The 22,744-nt window shown below is 43.6% G+C and overlaps 1 protein-coding gene across 8 annotated transcripts in view; it reads right to left on the bottom strand.

Annotated features, from left to right (window-relative positions):
* DOCK3 (dedicator of cytokinesis 3) overlaps positions 1 to 22,744 on the bottom strand; it is a 664,549-nt gene that overhangs the window by 596,375 nt on the left and 45,430 nt on the right. For all 8 annotated transcript variants that reach the window (XM_059715389.1, XM_059715393.1, XM_059715390.1 and 5 more), the window contains exon 2: positions 8,932 to 9,015. In XM_059715389.1, the coding sequence (XP_059571372.1) occupies positions 8,932 to 9,015 (84 nt within the window). The remainder of the gene's footprint in view (positions 1 to 8,931; positions 9,016 to 22,744) is intronic.

Below are 22,744 nucleotides of genomic sequence, written 5' to 3'. Positions count from 1 at the left end.
ACTAAACTTTGGGGCATAGCATCCACACCTGAGGACAGGCTAATGATGATCCAGGCTGACTTGGATAAACTTAGTAACTGGACAGATACAAACCTGATGATGATCAATGTTGATAAATGTAAGGTACTCCACCTCGGGGGAAAAAAACCCGCAGCATGCTTATAGCCTCAGCAGTGCTACGCTTCCTAGTACCACTGCTGAAAGAGACTTGGGGGTCATGATTGACCACAAGATGAACATGAGCCACCAATGTGATACCGCAGCCAGCAAAGCGGACAAAACTCTGGCTTGCATCTACCGATGCTTCGCAAGTAAATCTCAGGATGTCATCCTCCCGCTGTACTCAGCCTTGGTGAGGCCGCAGCAGGAGTACTGCATCCAATTCTGGGCTCCACAATTCAAGAAGGAAGTTGAGAAGCTTGAGAGAGTCCAGAGGAGAACCACATGCATGATCAGAGGGCAAGAGAACAGGCCTGATGAAGAGAGCCTGAGCGCCAAGGTTCTTTTCAGCCTGGAAAAGCTCAGGCTCAGGGGTGACCTGGTGGCTGCTTATAAGTACATAAGGGATGTACATCAGGATCTGGGCGAACATCTGTTCACCAGAGTGCCCCAAGGAAAAACAAGGGCCAACCGTCATAAACTACTCCAAGACCATTTTAAGCTGGACATAAGAAAAAACGTCTTTACTGTTCGAGCCCCCAAGACGTGGAATAGACTCCCTCCAGAAGTGGTACAAGCACCTACTCTGGACTCATTCAAGAAACATTTGGATGCTTATCTTGCTGGGATCCTTTGACCCTACCTGACTTCCTGCCCCTGGGGCAGGGGGCTGGACCTGATGATTTTCGAGGTCCCTTCCAGCCCTAACATCTATGAAATCTATGAATCCTTTTGCATTTGAGGCATCCTAAAAAGTCCTTATCCAGCCACATTGCTCTCTTGCCATTCTTCTTCTACTTCTATCATGTCATCAATAGAGTTTCTTGTTGGGCTTCCAATACTGTGGCCTTTATAAGCTTCCAGCCGTCTTGAGCAACTTAATCTCCTTCAATTTATTTCCCTATGGCATCATGACTATTAATTCCTTGAAAACTACCTTTTTGAAATCTAGCATCCTAGTTTTGCTGACCTTATGCTTTCCCTGACTCAGGATCTGGAATTTTATCATATCATGTTAATTTCTTCCAGATGTCCAGAAAATAGAAGTCTCCTATCAGCACCATCACACAGCTTTTGGATAATTTTGTCACCTCCTTGAAGGATGCCTCAGCTACCTCTTCTTGACTCAGTGGCCCACAATAAATCCTCACCATTATATCAGTGCTGCATCTTTTGAATACATGCCTTCTCTTACCAGGTGGCCTAATTTAGCATTTACCTTGGCATGTAGACTGTGAGAAAGCTTGGCCTATGCATTTTCCTCTATTACTATCCCAGCTTTGATATGTTTTAAGTTTCCTGTGCCTTCCCTGAACACTCTTGAGGCCTCATTCAATACATCTTCTAACTAGTGTTTAACTGTTCCTGCGGGGACCTTTGAAGTGCCTGCAATATCTTTACAGAATTCCAGTCCAGTGAAATCTCTCTTAATGACTCAGTCTCACAGACCAGCTTCCCCTTTTTCAGTGACATAGAAATTTAAGATGTGCCACCTATAATTATACTCTACTGGCACCAATTTTACCCCTTTTGGCAGAGGAGTCAGTAACCCTTATGTTTTTCCTCCCATCAAACTCAGTAATGCAGCTACATGTTTCCATGGGGGAATCTAATTTACTTCAAAAAACTGCTCTAGGCACTCTGTATATATTGGTCAGTCTTCCAGGGTGCTACCATAAACTCTAAGTGTTCCAATAATGGCTGGTTGCCAGTTTGGGTTCCAACAGATTTCAAGTACTCACAGTTAAAGCAATTCTTTACAGTGATTTAATGCATGCCCCTCTCGTTGCATCCCATCCTCATCACTGGTTATTGTATTTGTGCAAGAGCATTCAGAAATAAATTATTCCAGCTGTAAGTGTGACTTAGCACTGGCTGGCAAGTACAAAATATACTGTAAACATAAAATAAATCTATGTATTCATTGCCAATAGTAGATTCAACAAAAAGTAACCTTAGATTCTCATGTGCACATTCAACACATTCACATCTCTCAGTCATTACCTGAATAGGCCCTGGGCCTGAATAGGCTTGGTACGTGTACATAACCAAAGCAACACTTTTTTATACATAATTTCAAGAAAATGTGCTTAAAAAAACCAAGCACATAATGGAAGCATGAACAGTAAGAGAGTCTGGGATATTTTAAGAAAGATTTCAGGACCTGAAATGGTTAGATCAATAGCATAGATATAACAATATGCAAGATAATTTAAGATCAAAGCATAATTAAGTACAAACCAATATGAAAATGGGGACTTTAATTTTAGGAGTTCAGTTGTGTGTGGACATGATAAACATGCATACTAACTGGAGACAGAAGGTATAAAATGAGTGTCCAAAGTAGAGGTTGGGGGGAAGCAAGACAAGAGTCTTCAATTACTACCTGTCCTGACTATCTTTAGCCAATTACCAATTTCTTTGGTACAAATGTGGGTAATACTACATTTTATTTATACTGCCCTTCTGTTACTTTTATTTTAAAACTGCAGTGTTGATTTTTCTGTGTTTATTCACAATGACCTTGTATATAAGATATGCTTACCCCTCAGTGTGCCTGTCTTCAGATTTCTCCTATCCTGTTTAATCAACCTCAAACTGAGTAAGCTTCTCTAATGCTGCTTCAAACTTCAGTGATGTAATTAATTCCTTAAAACAAGCTACAGATGGTAAGAGTTTAAAGATTAATTCTGTCAAGATAAAGCAGAACCTGGAAAAACCAAGTATATATTTTTTCCCCTTATCTGACTCAAAAGTGCTGAACCTTCACACTATGAACAGATGTCGCGTGTGTGATTATTCAGACATCCACTTCTGATGGTCCACCTGAAAAAACTAGATGCATCCACCTACCAGGGACATCTTCTGACCCATCCATCATCTACTGAGCCAATGTCAATCTGTCCATCCATCCCTACATTCACCAACCTTCATTCATCCATTTTCCTATAACTATGGTCCCCCCTCAGTCCACGCCCAGTATTATGTGCCAATTGAACAGGCAATATATGTAGCAGATTTCATTGCCATTTGGAGTGAGGTGGAGAACCATGTGGACACTCCATTCAAGCAATCAAAGCTAAGTGGTCTTCAAATAGATTACCACAGAAATGGCAGCCTACCGACATGACTATGACTGGGCCTAATATCACTCCAAATGCAGGTCTTGAAGGCACAAGATGCTAACAATGTTTTGAGTGCACACAGGGTTACACACAGCTTCTACAAGGAACTATCCCATGTTCAGCAGTGAATGATGTTGGATGGTATGCTGGAATTTCATGGGCACAACCTGCATCACCCAGGACAAATGAGAACTCTGACACCACCCTGGTCAAGGACATGCAGTCCTCACAGATTACGATTGGGATGACTCAAGAAGTAAGTCAGGCTGAGAACTCCCAGGCTGTCCCTGACAGCAGCAAGTTTCCCCACGAACAACTCAAAACGCACTGTGCAATAAGCATAGTTTGTGTGGACACAGGATGCTTTCAAATTTGCTATCAGCCCTAGGCCCAGCAGTCAGTAACCATGTTCTCTGGGCATCAGCATCTAGTGATGTTTTGGTAAGATGCAATTACCTGGCCCTCTAAGCCATCAAAAATCCCCCAGCCCTTCTACCCAAACAGTTTGTAAACATGGGCTCTTTCACAGCAACACATATCAGTATTCATGTTCACATGCAGCACTACCCCATCCCTTGCAACAAAATCAGGTTGGCACAAGCATTCTCTGCCATCCATGCCAGTCATCACATGTACCATGCCCACTGACTCCCCACTGTATGATCACTGCCTTTCTACAGTAACCCCTTCTAGCATTGGAAATGACTACCCCAGAGCTCAAATTGGTTGACACTGTTTAACCACATGCAAGAGGAGACCTCTCTAGGCACCACCATGCTGACCTGGAGTCCAGTTTTCAAGAAAAATGTGGACAGAGTGGAAAGAGCAACAAAAATAGTGAGGGGTCTTGGAGACAAGACTAATGAAGAAAGGCTTAAAGAACTAGGGCTATTCAGTCCTGAGAAGGGAAAAATAAGGGAAATTTGATAACTGTCTTGAAATACCTGTAGAGGGATTATAGAATGCTGGAGATGGAGTTCTTAATGACAGCAGGGAACAGGACTAGGAGCAATGGCCTCAATCTGCAGCAAAGGAACTTTAGGTTGGAGATTAGGAGTTTTCTGACTATGAGGGTGGTCAAGCATTGGAACAGGCCACCTACAGAAATTGTGGAATCTCCATCCTTGGAAGTTTTTGAGAGCAGATTAGATAAACATTTGGCTGGGATAATTTAGTCAGGGAAGATCTGCCTTGAGTAAGGGACTGGACTAGATGTCATGAGGTCCCTTCTACCACTTTTTTCCTATGATCTTCATTTTGGAGTTTGGCAAAGTGGTCTGCCAGCACATGCACCATCAGCTATTCCACTTCAATTGGCAGAAGTTTGGATGGTGCACAGGATACAGACAGATATTGCACTCCTGTCACTGGTATTCAGACACATCCTCAGGGCCTGCAGCATGCCTTGAAACACCCAAAAGCACACTTAAATGGCCATTCTGCAGCAACTGAGCAAACAGCTAAACAGCTCTTTATGGGTATTCAGGTGGCCAGTGGCTAAAAGACATGGTCCTCAGTGAGCACCGGGAGTCTAGTCATTCCCTCAGCCTTGGTATTGGGTATGCTAGTGATCGCCGCTTCTTTTCTCCAACAGTCCTGGGAGAATAGAGCTCCTAAAGGACCTGGTGTCATGCATCCAACCCAACCAGCTGGCCTTAACATGCCCAAAACAGCTGCAATGGTTCACAACTTCCCACATTGTAACCGAGAAGTGGCCCTTGTGGCTGATGAAGTTGCAGCCACAGACTTCCCTGGCCCAGAAACACTGTGCCATGGTTTGAATATACTTCCACATCAACCCAGATGCACTATGCTCATCTACGGCCAACACATTTTCAGGGCAGCAGCCATCAGACCCTAGTGGCAATGCTTTCATTTAATCTCAAACACAAACTCATGGTACTGGCCAATGTGGCCTTTAGGTTAAAAGTCCACATATGGATCCATTCTACAGAATGGTTAATAGTAGCAGGTCCCAGTGGGAGCAACAGAAATGCCAGGTAGTCCAGGGCATGAGATGCACTATGAAAGTCCCTCCCACAATAATGCTGTCAGCTACTCCAAGCTGGCCAAACACCAATGGGTGGTTTACTCGGTATAGGACAGTGGTCTCCAATCTTTTTAAGGTGAACATCACTTTTTGAAGTAAAAGGCAATCCAGGATCTACTGCATAACCCCCAATCCCCCGCCCAGTAGGTCAGTCGAGAAGGGGGGGAAGGGGTGGGGGAGGTGGGCAGATCAAAGTCCCCGTGGTGAGGGAGGGAGTGGGGGAGGGGTATGGTGTTTGGAGAAAATTGTGTCCTAAGTTTGTGACTGACTTCCAAGGCTTTAAAGACACTGTTGAAGAGGTGAGCAAAAATGTTGTTGAAATGGGCAAAGAACTCAACTTAGACATTGCACCAGAAGATGTTGATGAGTTGCTGGCAGAATAAACCAATGAGGACCTCACTGAATTGGAACACCAAAAAGTGGCAGAGGAAGAAGTTGTACCCAGTGTTGAAGAAATTCCTCCTCGTAAAGTCTTGACAACAAAAGTGTTGGCTGAGGCATTTCAACATTTGGAAGCTGCCATGTCCCTGTTTGAGGAACATGACCCCAACACTGAACGCAGTGCATCAGTGAATAGGGACATATCCAGCATGTACAGCTGCTACAGAGAAATGTACAAGCAAAAGAAACATCTGTCCAAACTTCCTTGCACATTTTCTTTAAGAAAGCAGACAAGACTTCTGAGAAGACTCCAGCCAAGAACTCTTCAAAAAGTCCAACCTAGAACCCTTCAAGAAGTCCAGCAAAGTCACCTCAAAGAAGTCCTTCCAAATAAATGATTGCTATTTACAATATAAATACATCAATAAATACATATAGACAAGTAATAGAGCTACATTTATTTATTTTATATAAATCAATTGAGTACTGTACAAAATTCTGGGTTATTTTGAGTGAAAATAGGGTATCAGGCCTTGGTTCAGGAACCAATCCCCCATTTATAACATTGTTTCCTATGGGAAAATTGGTTCTGAGTTCAGTCGAAATGCTGTAGGACGCGGTTCTCAGGAACCAATTGTGTCCTAAGTCTGAGGACTGCCTGTATATCCCTGCTTGGTAGAGAATAAGCTGCTAACTAGCTTCACCATTCTAGATACTCCTCATATTAGGAGAGTCCAGTTCTCTGAAGATTAAATCCACCTCCTCTGGACGGATTCAATGTGGTTGTGTTGCATGCACTAAGAGCAGGATGCATGCCCCTCTCTCTCTCTCTGTCTCTCTACCAGGAGGTACCAGAGCTCACATAGCCCTGATCAGTCAATGTTTTCAGTAAGACAGTCCATTTTAGAGTCTCCTTAACCCTGTCCTCTCAGAACCAAACTCACACACGCTCCAGCCTGATTAATCAGACTAGTTTTGTTGTTGTTGTTTTTGTGAGTTTGTTTTTTAAATTCCTTCTCCCCTTGACCTCAGTGGTACCCCCAAAATGGCAACCAGCCACCATGAAAAGATCAGTGAAACTCTCTTGAGCAAGTTGGGTGCACTGAAAAGTTCCCTTCTACAGTACAAGGAAGATTACACATGCAGCCACTTACCAAACCCCAACTGGAAGGGCAATGTGTACACATGCTAATTCCATAGCTTTTAGGATCCAAGGCAAACAAAGGAACACCTAGCCCTGGAACATCTATTTTTTTCTTCAATTAAAAGTGCTACCAGAGCAGCAGATGCATTGCAAATCCCTACCCTTATTTATCATCTGATAACTTGTTTGCATGCGTGTGTCCTGGGTCAAGACTATGTTGGAGTACTTCAAATGGAAACAGAAGGAGTTCTTCTTTTTAAGTGGTCTCCTGACTCAGATGAGGATTCTTTTTTAATCCATCAGAAAGTTTGTGTCAGTAGTGCTTAGCCAGATAATATCCAAGCCGTCAGATGTAATATTGTCCCTGTAGTGATCGCATCATAGCTTTGAATTACAAAGCTCCATTCAACAGAAAGTTAATGGAGGGTTAGGTTAGGGTAGTGATTCTCAACTGGGCTGCCACAAGATCCTCTGAAGGGTAACACAAATTGAGGTACGAGGAGATGCTCACACTTGGCACACAGAGATGTGCACAGGTTTGTCCCTGTCCAGTCACTCTCCTGTCCCCTAGTGCCAGGCCCCATTGCTGGAATGACAGATCCATGGTGCAGAAATCTGGGGAGTGGGGGGTTCCGCAATCAACAGCTTCCTGTGCTCTGACCTGCATACAGCCAGCAGGCAAAGGATCAGAGATTTCCTCAGTCCACAGCACTGAACTCTCCAGCACATGTACGGCCAATGGGCCACACAATCTGGGAGTTCCCTGCTCTACAATGCTTCATGCTGTGGGCTGAGAATTGGGGGCTTCCCAATCCAACTCCCCATGCTCTGGTGTGCATGTAAACCAGCTGCAGGGAGCAGCTCGACTGCCAAACCTGTAAGGAGCTGACTACAAGCATCCCTGGGTGTCCAGGGAGCCTAGCATGGACAGGCATAACGTGCAAAGTGTTTTAAAATCCTGTTTCATCCAAGGAAGGTCATTTAACTCAGAAATACTTCACAGTGGTTCTATACCTGAGGCAGTTGTACATCTGTATGCTACTGAAGTGCTAAAAATTAGAAGTGCTTCAGAAAGAGAGAGAATTTAGAGCATGTTATATATATATGTCTCTTCATACCCAATGTGAGTTTTTGTGTGCATAAGACGAAAAACAATTGGCCAGTAGCAGAATGCAGAAGCAGGTATTTGTAACAATAATAATGCTCAGAACAGAGGGACCAAAACAGTAATAATAGCAAGTACAGAAACAAAACAAAAGATTTTACGAAATATGGATCTTCAATTCCGATCTAATACAATGAAACTGGAACTCTGGATTAATATTTTCTAGACATTTTGGATTACAAATCCGTAATTCCATTTTAGGAGCTTTAGTGAAACATGTGCTCTCATTTTATATTGTAAATAGTACTCCTGAAGGGTATTACAAATACAATACACAGAATAAGTATTAGCTTATTCTGTATAGTAGGGTGCAAATCCTGCTTCTATTATAGTTTTGGCTGGCAGCATTAGATCTCAGTTAAACTTCATATACACATATACATATACATACATACGCATACACACACACAGATAGTGAGAGGTAACAGCAACAGCAATTATTGTTCCGATATACTGAAAATGTACTTTAAAGTACGGAACGAATATTAATAAGAGTTTTAACATTTACAGAAAACAAACAATATTGGTAAGCTCAATTTAACTGCATGGGGATTAAAAGCCTACAAATATGATTAGACATTTGTTGTAAAAATCTACATGATGAAAATTCATGGCTAGATGGTTGCAATACGATGCCCAAATTTAGGGTTCAAATGTTTTTCTGGACAGATGGTTCACACACACACTGACCCCCCGCTATGAGACTGGATTACTGCCAATAATGCTCCAGTCTTTCCTATAGAAACTGGGTCAGATCAGATTTTATCCAAGTATTTTGATGATTTGATGGATCATGGTTCTAAAATGAATTATAAAAATCTGCTACTGTAAAATATTTTAATATTTCTGCTGCAAATGAGATTCATCTTTGGGCACTCCTGCCCATGCTATGATTCAGTGTACTAACCTTCACATTTTTCCAGGATCTGGACAGTTTCTCCTAGTTCCAGGACTAAGCCCTGTGGCACAGACGCACGGAAACTGCATATCACTAGAAAAAGGAGAACATACACAAAGGTTACATGTTGTATTCTTGGAGGGGAGGGGACAAAGACTTGTATATTAGCCTTGTTATTTACATTAAAATAGCTGTTACATGTCTGTTCACAGAATTACTCTCTATGAAATTCTTCTAACTTTAGATTTGTAAGGTTCTGGTAAGAGGGCAGAACGAACACCATTATTGCATTTAAAACGATCAGTACTTAGAGAAAAACATCTCTAAATTAAAGACCTTTAATCCTTTTAATCACTGACCCTGGATGAACTCAAGCTGTACACTAGGATTCACTTCATTTCACAACCCCTACTTCTTTTCAACACGTCAAATGGAAGAAACAGAACTGATTCAATATAGATCCGGAATTGTTTATTCTTGGGCATTAATGAACATAAAAAGAAGGTAGATTATAGACATAACTGTTCTCCAAAATTACAATTTCTCCTCTAGCATAGTCTGTGGACTTAATTCTCTGTAGAAAGCCTAAACTGCTTGCATATGTAAATATAAATACACACACACACACAAATTCATAGTTACACATGAAGCACTATATGTGTTTTGTTTAGAAATACTGAAAAGGTAACAGCTTTAATAATTTGGAAAGGTGCTTGCCCCAGTACTTCCTCAAGTGGACACACTCTCTCCTACTCTGAAACCTTGTAGAACCTCCCTTATTCATAAGACAGCATCACGGGACTAATCTTATGAAAGTACGACTGGAAGGGATTTCAGGAGGTCATTTATTCCAGCCTCCTAGTCAAGACAGGACTGTCCCTGAGTAAACCATCCCAGATCTGTCTAACTTGCTCTTGAAAATGTCTAGGAATGGAGAGTCCACAACTTCTCTACATAGCCTGTTCCAATGTTTGAACACCTTCATGGTCAGAAAGTTCCTTCTCATCATCTACTGCTTAGAGTTGAAGATCTAAATGATGCGTTTAATTTATAATTTTCCTCAACTCTAAGAACATTTTACAAAAATGTACAAATCTCGCATTAAAAATACCCTTAAAACTTGCTAAAATTACAATAATGAAATAATGACATAAATAATGATAAAAATAGTAGGAAGATTAATATCAAAGGAAACACCAAATTATACATACAAATTTAAAAAAAAAGATCATTCTTATGAATCTGATATTCATCCATAGTCTAAATAGAGTCATTATGGACACAGTTTTGTTTATAAAAATGGATCATACAGAAAGCTGCTGCAGAATCAACTTTAACATGATCTCAATACTTGAAGAACATACCTTATCTGCACTTTAGAAACACACACATATCGTTTGTGAAAAGTTACAATGGAAAACGATGAGATAAAATGATGACTCCTTGGTGGACAATGTTCTTGGATTGAAATAATTTATCCTGTCCGGGCATTTATTTATTTATTTTTAATTTAAAAGGAAGATTTTCCTTTAATATAAAAGTTCAAGACTGTGGGCGTGATACTCCCATCTGACTGAGTCACTTTTTACATGTTCCTGGTACACAAGGATCTTTGTAGACAAAATATATAGTGGTTTTAGGGGTCAAGTGTTCAGAACACAGGGTTTCACACGAGTCAGCCCAAGTTCCTGTTGAAGTTATTTCTATAATCTAAAAACCAGATCACAAACTTTACCAGTTAAAACATTCTGAAATTACAGTACTTCTTTGTTATCCAAACTCCCAGGCAAACCTCCTATACAGCTAAAATCTCCTATCCAAACCTCCCATACACGTGTAGGGAGACTGCTCTGATGTGCTACAATACCAGTACATCACAGCAGACTCAATTAATTGAGCCTGCTTTAGCATGGTGATTACCACACTCCAACAGACTCCAGCGTCACATGCATCAGCACCCTTGCACTGACAAATGGTGGTGGGGAGCTTTAGTTCAAAGTGCCCCGCCGCCATTTTTCAGAGTGGAGACGCTGATACACATGACACTCCAGGCGCTTTTAATTAGCGTGGCTCTTACAGCTGCACTAATTAAGCACCCCTCCCCCCACAGCACATCTATAAACACCCTTAGTTACCCAAATAGAAACACTTGTCACTTGTAACTCTTGGTATTGGGTTCTCTTTTTACATTTTTAATACAGTGCTGCATCTCTATTCCTAAATTTGATATTGTACTTGTAGCCATTGGTATTGCATGCTGTTCTCTTTTTAGGCACGCGCACACACACACACACACCACCTCTTTTCCAAAGTATTATACTATAACTTACAACTGAATTTTCAGCATGTGCATTCTAAAGGGATTGGAATAACAACAGATGTACTATATGAGCTATAATCTGGATAACTTCTGTATTTTTCCTCTAGAGTTGTTACATAAAATGTCTCTCAATCCAGACACCTTGTGTGTTTTGTTTTGTTTTTTCAAAATGCTGTATTTAAAAAAAAGTGTAATTCTCACATTACTTCGGGCCTATGTTCCATTAGCTTCCTAGTACTGTCCTACAGATCACAGCATTACCCCAAAACCCTACAGTACTGTAGCTCTATCCCATTACACTCCTCTCCCACCTGCACCTCCAACATAATCTTTACAACCAGGCTTACAAGGATTCATGGGAAAGCAGACTTTCTACTGTCTTCAAGTTCCTGCACCAAAACAATCCTTCTCCAGATGCAACCAGGCCTCTTAAGGATTCTTCATCACTCTAGTAGTTTTAAAATGTTTAAAAGGGCTGTAACAGATGAGTTTATTTCACCCTTCACACTTTTTATGAAGTCAGCAACAGTTAAGCTTAAAGTCACATACATCATTCTCTAAGGCAGTATTTCCCAACCTTTTTTACCCCATGGCACACTTACCTAAATAAAAAAGCACCACGGCACACCGGAAGTGGGGGGAGGAGGGGAGAGGGGAGTGGCATATGGTCAGGTGGATGGCATTTTGGAATAGAACCACGCCCCCTACCTGGCTGGAGCCATGCTTCTCATCTGTCTGTGTCCACAGCAGCAGCACGCAGGGGGCATGGCTCCAGCCCAAAATGCTGCAGCACACCTAGACGTGCCTGACAGCACACCAGTGTGTCACGGCACACTGGCTGGGAAACGCTGCTCTAAGGGAAGCCCTTTGATAAATTTAATTGCATTCTCTATCTGAATAGTTTTGTTCCTTTCTTCAGCTAAAACACTGTATTTTTATACTTGAAAAGGACCAGATCTTTATGGAAATATCCCCAGCCTTGACACGCCTAGCTTTCAAACAACCAAACTTCATTAAGTTCAAAAGAAGCAAACTCCCAGGTAATCAACAAAAACCAAGTTGCATTCAACCTGCCAAGACAGCCCAGGCAGCTTATCAGGGCTTTCAGGCAGGGGGAGAGGCAAGCCTTCTACTTGCCAGTTCAGGTGTTGCACCAGCAATATAGTGCAATGGGATCTGATGCAGGATTGCACAATCGTGCCTCCTGCCATGCACATGTGGCATGGCAGGAAGCACAATTGTTGGGATGCCACATCAGATCCAACTGTGCTTTCATTTTAAAGGCTGTTATGAGCCAAAAACTGCACATCCCTTCATTTGAAGCTTGATAATTTTTCTCAGCTCCATTGTTTACACCCTCTTTAAGTGGCCGTTTTCAAAAACACAGAGAATGAAATAGCCATTGTTTTATCTGGTATTTAGTTTAGGTTGCTCCCGCTTCATTCCCAGACCTAAGGCACTTTGTGCTAGAAAGCTTGTCTAACATCTCTCCCAACTATTCAACTGGGCCAGTAAAATATGCCAAATAAATCTTTCTTCTCTGTTTCGTACAGCATCAAAGAGTCTATAGTTAAATAGTAAATATCATTTACACTCGTTATGTTGGCACCCAATAGCCTTATTCAGGACGAGGGCTTAACCTTACTATGTATTGCTAAATAATAATAAAAAAAAAAGTCAACTCTTCTTCCATATCCTGATTTTTCAGGCAGAGAAATTAGCTTCATTCACCTTATATTATTGTAGTCAATTAACACTGAGAAGAAAATATGTAAAACATGCTACATATAAGACATCTATACATATGACTTCAGCAACAAACCATCTTCAAAAGGAGCGAAACGATAAAGATTTTTTTGGCCAATACCGATGGCCAATTATTAACCAGGCATATTGGCCAATATCAATCCAATAGCTGACATGCAGTCCAGCACCTTGGAGAGCAGCAGCCAGCCAGTAAGGGGTGAGGGGCATGTGAGGAAAGGAAGGACATGGCAGGGGCAGATGGAAGCCTTCACAGTGAGGGAGGGAAGGAGGAGGCTGGGGCAGGGGCAGATGCTGCCCTGTTGGGGTAGGGCCTGGGGCAGAGATGCAGGCAGCTCATCCTGGTGGGTAAGGGGGAGTGGGGAGGGAAGCAGCTCCCCACTGCTGTGCACACCCCCAGGGGAGGCATGGGGGTGCATGTGACCCCCAGATTTGTGCACAGGTGGGCTGTCTGCTGCAAGCTCAGGACCAGGGGCCATGCCAGCCTCTTCCTCTCAGGACTGGGCCAGGGCTGAGCTTGGTGTAGGCGGGCACGAGGTGGAGCGGGTGGCGGTGACACTGGGAGGGGCGGCTATGCAGTGGGCTACAGTTACCCATAAATTAGTCATAGCTCCTCCCTTAGTCCCTTTCCCAGTACCACCACCACCCACCCTGAGTGCAGCCCCAGCCCAGCCGCCAGCCAGGAAGAGGCCAGAGCAGCCCCTGGGCCAAAGCCTGCAATGGGCAGCCCACCCTTACCCTGCAAACAAACCGGGGAGGGCACATGCCCCCCATACCTCTCTGGGGGTGTGCACAGTGGTGAGAGCCACCCCCCTCTCTGCCCCCCAGATGAACCACTTGCAGCTCCATCCTATGCCCATCCTACCCCAGCTGGGCAGTGCCTGTTCCTGCCCCTGTCCCTCCCTCACTGTGGGGGCCTTGATCTGCCCCCCCCGATGCCCTTCCCTCCCTCACTGTGGGGGCCTCAATCTGCCCCCCCCGATGCCCTTCCCTCCCCCACAGACTTACTAGCCAAACGCTGCTCTCCAAACTTCCAGGCTGCATTCCTGACTGCATGCATGCTGCGGCTGTGTGCATGCATGCTGCATTTAATCGGTAACATTAAATCAGCTACATTGGCCAAAAAGGCTGATTGCCAGTAATGTCAATTTTCCTTTTATCAGTGTCGATCCAATATGGACTGATATATCGGTCCACCTCTATCAAAGACACTAAATTCACTTTTAAAAACTACTGTTAACCAAGTTAGCCAGCCCACTCTCATCACTGTTATATTAGTTAAATTCTCTTACCAACTTATGCAATAGTTTAAATCGTGCCAAGTCAATCATTCTCAAGGAAAAGCAAATGTTTTTCCTTAATTTGTCTCTGACTGGTATTCCCTCTTAAGAAACAGATAAAAGCAAGCAATAAAGAAGGAGTTTGCTGTCATTACTAGATTAGATTATTCAAGTTTAGATTAGAGCTACAAGATCAGCTGTTCCTGGATATGATCATTTCAACAGCTTCTGCATCTTAAACATGAACTGATTTAAAGAAAATAACATTTGTAAAATTTCTTCACTCCACAGAAATTTATCCTGTTCCATTATCAGGCTCAGGAAGAGACCAATAACTTAGGACAGGAGTGACAAAACTGAGCTGGTCCACGTTCCTTTCCCTCAACCCTTCATGATGGATTCAGCGTCCACAACAACAGCTCTGGCCACTCTAGGATCTCCACTGCAAGCCAGGGCAGGCACCATATGTGACCCACAACCCAGAGCAACCAGAATGGGCACCACAGGTGGCACGGTCCACCCAGCCACAGCAGGAATCACACTATACGCAACACCCATCCCTGCCAGACTGTGCTGCACACAGTGCCTGTTCCAGGAGCTGCGTCACATATTGCAGCCCTGGAAGCTGGTCCATGCTGATTATGCTGCACAAAGTGCCTACTCCAGCTAGTCCTTATCCATATGGCATATGGAACCTGTGGGTACCATGTACAGTATTGGTTTCAGACCAGTTGGAGCAGGCACCATGTGCAATGTGTGTCAAGTTGCTGGGACAGATGCCCTGGACAAAGCAGATCCCAGAGTGGCTGGAACAGATGTCTCACGCGGCTTGCGGCTCAGACCTTGCCTGCAGTGGTGGTCCAGATCAATTTAGACCCAAAGCCAGCACTAGGGGCCACACAATGGGGGCCTATGGGCCAGATCTGGCCCACAGGCTGTATGTTTGACACCCCTGACTTAGGGAAATAAACCCAAATGATAGGGATAAGAAAAGTCCTTTGAGAGACAGATTTCTGATACGCAATTATAGATTGCAATCCTATCTTGAGCCTCCCCCTGGTACTTTTAGAATAAATAATTATACTTAATATTTACATAGCATCTTCCAGCTAAGGGAATCTATTTCCTAACACTATAGGAAGTTTTCTGACTTTGTGAATTGTCACAATAGCATCCAAGGCAAGTTCAGCAAGTTCACTTATAGTGGGCTCATTTCAGTGAAACTAATTAGCCTCTCAACCATTAATTGCGTCTGCCAGCAACCTGAATGATAAGATAACTGCTCTTTAACAAGGCATAAGGACTTGCAAGAAGTTCAGCACACATTGTGTCTGTACTAACTGGCAGGCTTAAAACTCCTTAAGTGGTGCCTTTAATATTGAGTTCAATAGGAGATGGCAAATGGGTTTGCACAATTTGAACAGCTGCCCATATTAGCCTTGGACATCTTACCTACCTCAGTAATCTCCATGGAATCTATATCAAAGTTTTGAAGTTAACTTTTTATTGAAAATTCCAGAAAATTTTATGGCATTACAAAACAGTGAGAACAACAAGGTCAGTTAAGAAATGCTAATTCTAGATGCAATATATTAAGCCAGAGGTTTAAATTAAAATGTTATGGACCAAGTTGGCCTGATACGGATTCCCTAAAGAGGCAACCAAAATGATCACTAAATGGAACTCAAGTAACAAATCTGATATAACCAGACCTACACTACTTGCTCTCCCAAATCCATGTATGAAGCATAACATAGTGGTGTTGCAAAGACAAGCAAACCAAGATGGTATAGAAGTACGCTGGATACTGGGCTGATGGAAAAATTTTGTAGGAGCCAGATCCAAATAGTTTTTTGTTGGAGTCTCAACTTAGACATGTCAATGCCCAAGAATTTGGCACTTTGCCGTATTGCTCCTTTCTTGGAGCTTAGGCATCTGAACTCAAGGCTGCATATCAGGCTTCTGTCACCTTGAATTCTAGAGTACTCAGAGGGAAGATGCCTATGTAAAACAGGACAGTGCCCAAGTAAGCCTACTTCAAACTAATTTGGATCTCAACCCTGCTCTGCACTGTGTTTTACTGCACAGAATAAACACAGTAGAAGCTTTTTTAAAATGGTGTTAGATCTTATATATTTTACATTTCCTTCCAAAGACATTACTACATCTAAAAAGTTAAATAAAGAGAAATTAATATTTTCTCACATACAACACATTCCCAAATAAAAGATACACTTTGTTTCTGGAAGGCAGAACATAGGAAAAAGGATTTTCCAGAATCATGGTTGATTGCTTGACACGGATCAAGTCCTCCTGGGATCATAAGAGTGTCCAGGAGGTGTGACATCGCAAGGCACAGTCAGATAAGGCAGCAAGAAATACCTGCTATAGCAGACTGCCTCCTGGGATTCTGCATTTCCTGGACATTCTATGTCACACATTAGGCCCCTTTCAAGGACAGTAGCAACAGTGTTAGTTCATTACTGCAAGTAGTTTTTTTAACAAAGTTCCTGTAAATAAAGTGTTGTTTCTACACCACAAGTCTCATCAAGATATTACCAGCATCTCATTTGCTGCTTCAGGCATGAATTCCAGTGCTCAGCCAATAGTTATGGCTGTGAGAGGGTTAACAAGGGACTCTGATCCTTATCTTTCTGAGTCACACACAAATAGCAGCCATCCTGACAAATGCATGGCATTCATGACACTTCCAGGAGTGCCTCTTTTCCAGCAGAGAAAACAGCTTTATCCACTTAAAATACACAGCCCAGTTTTGGAGGGAAAAGGTTCAGGCTGTATGTGTAAAATACTATTGTAGCAGGGACTCGGGGCCAAGGCCCGCACTTACTGGGGCAACAACCACCAGCATGCTCCACAGGCAACAGAGTCCCAGTCAGCCCCAAGGAAAAGCAGCAAACCCATGTGCTGACAGCACACTTTGCCATGCCCCAACTTCTGAGGTGGGATGGGCAGCATGCTCTCCATGGGCCCATACCCCAGGTCAGAGTGAGAGCCAGAAACCAGGCTGGGCACATGTGGAGTCTGGTTTCTGGCATGCACAGAGGGGGCCCATGAATGACCAAATTCTGAACTACATGAACCATGTATAGTATTTCACTGGTTCCAAATATTACTCAATTGTACTCACTAAAAAACAAAACTTAGCTATTATTTTATCATTAAAAGGACATGAACTTAATTCACAGCTTTAGTGACTGTTTCTCTTCCCTTAAAAAAAGCAAACAAACATGCACAATCATCCATCAGCTTTTTCTTCTTGGATTCAAATTTAGTTTGTAACCAAAGTTAGAAACATAGCTACAAAACCACTTGAAGAGTTTCTGTACAACTTCTGTTTAGTCAGAACAATAAAAATAATAAAACAAGAGTACTCAGCTAAATAGTTACATAACAAGACAAGGTCTCAGAATTAATCATTTTAGAAAAGTTACATATCTAATCATACCAGTATAAATTAAGGATTGCCAGTACACAGCTGTTGTTTTTCTCCTGATGGTGTACAGGAAAAATGAGCATAACAGATTTGCACGTGAAGATGTATACTTGCAGAAAAAATATTTACACCATAATCACATAACTTCTCATTTTCATTTATTTTCTTTTTGGGTCAACTAAGCAATTAAACTGTTGAAGTCTATTACACTAAGTTATTTTTTCTGCCTTTTGATTTTTTTGGGTATCTTATATACCCCTCAAGCATTTCGACACCTGTTTAAAAAGTTAACAACATTCTACTCCCTGACCTCTTGTCTGTGCTTCATGCAATTGCAGGGCAATCTAGTTTGACTACAGAAAAGTTGGGTCAGTTTCAAGTGCATTGCAATCCTATGAGGAGCAGAAAATGGACATTTAGAGCACCCATACACGTGCTACAATTCTGCTCCAACACATGGAGTCTGCTGGATGTTGCATCTTCATATACTCCAGAATCCTCCACAGCACATGCATTCAGCATCCCCCCGCTTCAAAAATGGTGGCAGGGGCACTTTAACTAAAGCTAATTGAACAAGCTTTAGTTAAGGCGTCCCCTAGACATTTTTAATGGCTCCAATTAAAGCACCTCCCCCTTCACCCTGGAGCATGTGTAAAGACACCCTTATTGTCCCCTCACCCTAGTCTCTGACTCATCAGCACTGCCAAGTACCAACTCTGGTCTCCATCTCATGGCTCAGTGATCACCTTCCTGGTCATGCACTGCACTATTGTCAAGTGCCTCTGCTAGCTGCTGTGTTGCAGTTTGGCAGCTCAAGATCCCAATTACCTGGCAACAGAAAGGTGCCTCACCATGCTATCTTCCATAGTCTGTAAGTTAAAGAGCAAAAATAAACAAGGAGAAAATAAACAACAGCATGGAAGACTGTCTTCTTCCGGACCACATGTAGACTATTGCCACTTCTGAGTTGGCGCACAGCCAGCAACTGATGCAAGCAAATAGCCCTGAGGACCCTGGATAATAAGCAGCGTCAGCAGAACTTCACCTTAAGTAAAGTCACCTCTCTCAGAGCCAGTCTCATCCCTCCAGAGGCAAACCACCAAAGCGAAGGTGCTTACAAACATGAACAAATGGTTGGCAATTGCCATTTGAAAGATGGCAACCCCAACAGCATCCAGACAAATCACCAAACATCTTAGAGGGGACAAATCCCTGGTTGGATCAACTGCCTGTGAAGTCCACTGCACCATCCAAAAGGTGATGGCACCATGATTCCTCTGACTTTCCAACCCACATGAGGTCATGGCCAAATTTACCTGTATGGGGTTCCTGAATTCCATGACACACACAGATGGGACGTACACACTGCCACCATGTGTCAAATGTACCATGGTAGAAGTGTAGTAGCTGCAAAAGATACTTCTCATTTGTGATGCAGGAGACCACCAGGACCAATCAACACACATTAGTATCGGGAGGTTGAGCAAGGTCCACAACACCAAATCCTGAAGAACTAAAGCCTGCTGTCCAGGATGAGCTTGTCAGAAGCATCTGCCCATAGAATTCCCAGAACAGAGGTGAAAAGTCTGACCATTCCTGTCCTGCTAAATCAGGGACTCAACCTATCCACTCCTCCCATAGTTCATAAAGCCCTACACAGGACTTCTGAATATCAGGAAGCAGCTTTTCAACTACAAGCTGTACAGCTGCCAATGACTGCAAAGTGTGACTCTGAGCACCTCCAGGCACAGCAGAAGGCACTGAAGGTGTCTCTGAATATAATCAAGCAGTACCCAGCCCAGACAATCATTTTGGCCTCCATACTGCACATCTGCAAAGCCAAGTGAAAAACTTTTCCTTAGGTATGGGTGGCAGAAGCCCAGAAACTTGCCTAACAAGTACCAGGTTGCACAAGCTGAGTCTCAAGTTCTATACACATCATATACCTCTGTTTAAAGTTCAAGTTAGCTCACTAACAATTTATTTTTCTAAAGCAAAAAAGCTTTCTTTACTAAGGAGTACAAATGCTGAACTATTGTGTGCTGCATCCTTGAAAAAACTGTTTTGGCAACTAGGGTGGGGTGTGCTAGGTGCTCAAAGAAGGAAGGAAGCAGTGGCCTTCAAAAAGTCATGCTCCCAATGTGGTGGCACAGTAGGGAGCGCTACTACACAGAGCCACCCACCTCACTGTGCCAGGCCCAAAACCACGCTTCGGGAGTCTCCCCTGATGAGCCTACAGCCAGCCAGCCCCCTTCCTGGAGAACACCCACAAGTCTGGGATAACACTGCCACCACATGGGCACTGGTCTCTGGTAGGGCTCTGCAAAGCCCAGGGCATGCAGACCCTGCAAACCTTGGGGGTACTTTGCCAACAGTAATATTTCATGGTGCTTCTTTCAGCCCAAACCATCCAAAGATAGCATCAGGTACCAGAGGAAAATAAAAAGCCAAGCTCAACTTCACTGGCTGAGCAAAGGGAGCAAAAGGCCTGCCTCACGGCTCTCCCCAGTAATCACAACAAAGCACACTTTAACCCAATACCTTTACTGATGGAGAGGGGGGCATAGAACAAGCAAGTCAGAATACACTTTGAGCAAACAAAAGTCAGTTGAGCCTTTGCAGATATTGGATGCAATGATTCTTTTAAGACGTGACTGCCTATACTTATTTCTAGACTTGTGGCTAGTTCCCAGGTTTTTACTTGCAGAGAATCATTCAAGCAGGAGCTTGGAGGTACGTTGCTTGTTGCTTTCCAAAATGTCCACTGGAGAAAGAGAGGGTTCCCCTCCCTCCATAGGAATTTTATCTGGCCAGGTCATCTGATTGACCAGCCAGTACCAAGAAAGCCACGAAATACAGGCATGGGCAACTGGTGCTTCCTGAATCAGTGGCCAGTCAGCGAGCAGGGGTGGGGGGAACACGATGGGGTGTCTCCTGGCACCCCCACTCCTGGGCCAGCACTCTCGGGTGGGGCACCAGCACTCCCACCTGCCCCCCCGCCCATCACCTAAGCAAGGAACACTAGCCGTCAGGGGGTGCACCGGTGCTCTCAGGGAGTGCATGTGCATCCCCTACGCATCACCACTGGATACAGGGATTGTGGCAGGCCAGTAGTGGGTGCTCCTACGCTGAGTCACCCACCTCACTGTGCCCGATCACCTTCCAGGCTCCAAATGCCTCCCTGGGGGCACCTCACATCTGGCCAACCCCCTTCCTGGAGCACACCCACTAGCCTGGAAGTAATGCCACCACCAGGGTCTAGCCTGATCCTAGCACTGTGCTCCCTGGGAAACACAGGCCGAGTAGACTTCAAGGGTACTTGACCCACTTCAAGAACCTAGGGTGCTTTCCTTAGTCTGAAGCACAAATAGTGGTTTCCCTTAGTCAGCCAAACCAAGGGGACCCCAAGGCATAACCTAGCCCATCTCCCAATAAGTCTCCCAAGCTAGGTCCAAAGGAGAACTTTATTGGGTACAAGGAGTAGGTTTGGAATAGGGTACAGGGTAGAGCAATATCATAGAAATCCCATAGAGCAAGCAGGGTGGCTGGGTAGCCTTTGATCATGCATCTGAGTTACTGCAAGCTATATATCTAGTTAGATCTCAGATAGCTTACTCATGAGTATCATCCAGAAACAGGTGGAGATTCCCTCTGGAGGCAGGCAGTTCACTGATCATGAGTTTCAAGAGAGAGCAAGTTTCAGATGGCCCAGCTCTTCTTTCTCTGTTTTCATCCTGGCTACTGCCCTTCCTCCTGGGCAGTCCTTAACTTATATAGACCTTATGACCTCATTTACCTGGTCCAATGGAGGCTAGCACCTGCTGGCTGCCAGCTATCCAATATGAAATGCATCACCGGTTGCCAGGTAGACTGGCAGGGTCTCTAGCTCCCTCCCAGTCAGGTCAGCATTGCTTAGAGCAATAGGGAGTGTAAGCCCTTCACCCAGGCATGTAATGCTAGTCATGCAGGCAGAGGGAGCAAGTTTCCCCCCTCCCTCAGGAATGTATCCAACTCAGGTTACCTAAAAAGATGGGATATCTGCCCTCTGCAGGGCCCATATTAACCAAATTGTCAGACAGCAGAGTTATTGGGGAGAGACAGAGGTGGCCTTCTGCCACAGCGGTCACCTGGTTTGATTCAAAGTGAAGGGCAGAGAGAGGGGGATTTCTTCATACCCGGGATACCCATGGATAGGAAATGGTCATTGCAGGTTGAGTACTGGAGGGCCCCTAGAAGGCCCAGAAGAACCGTTCCTGGCATAACACCTGCAAAGTTCTCTGGAAGGACAGTGACCCAGAGCTCATACCCATGCTGGAGAAGAGGCTACAGGAAAGCTGGTGCATGGGTGTGGCAAAACTTGCTGAAAGACAGGGTTGGTGGGGAGTTAGGACCATGCTTGAGGAGACAAGGTTGGGGCCTACACATAGTATGGTGAGGACAGCAGTGGGAAAATTTGGGTTATGAGATAAAAGTGCCTGGGACTGGAAGACATAATGAGGGATGTGAAAACAGAGAATGAACTATACTGTGCATAAAGTTGTGGGAGATATTTGGAGCTAAGGTAAATAACCCTGCCACTAGGCGCTGCTGGCCTTGGCTCCCACACCCTCTGCCCATGCTTGGAGCACTCTGATTGGCTATTTCCGTCAGCCAATCAGAGTGTGAATAAAGCGTTAGGGACAAACAGACTTAGGCTTTTATAATATTAGAATACTGTACACATGTATGCATTGTCTGCCCATGAGGTAGACAGATTAGATAATTTTTTATATAGACAGACATAACAATGACTTTCTTAGCTATCTGGATCCCAAGTAGCCTTCAGTTGTAAAGTGAATGATTGGGTGTCTCAAAGGAATTCGTTAATGTGCCTGGAAAAAAAAAGTGAAGAGCAGAACTGTTTCATATCAGTGACTCCTTGTTTTGTTAAAACAAGGCTTTAATTTGTGGGCTGTAGTTTGAGGATTGTGAAGTATTTTATTAGGGTATTTTTTGGTGAAGTAT

Source organism: Alligator mississippiensis, chromosome 12 (genome assembly GCF_030867095.1).
Source record: "Alligator mississippiensis isolate rAllMis1 chromosome 12, rAllMis1, whole genome shotgun sequence".
Taxonomy (NCBI): domain Eukaryota; kingdom Metazoa; phylum Chordata; order Crocodylia; family Alligatoridae; genus Alligator; species Alligator mississippiensis.
The sequence above is the reverse complement of the archived record's forward strand: the minus strand, read 5'-3'. Positions and strand labels throughout refer to the sequence as shown.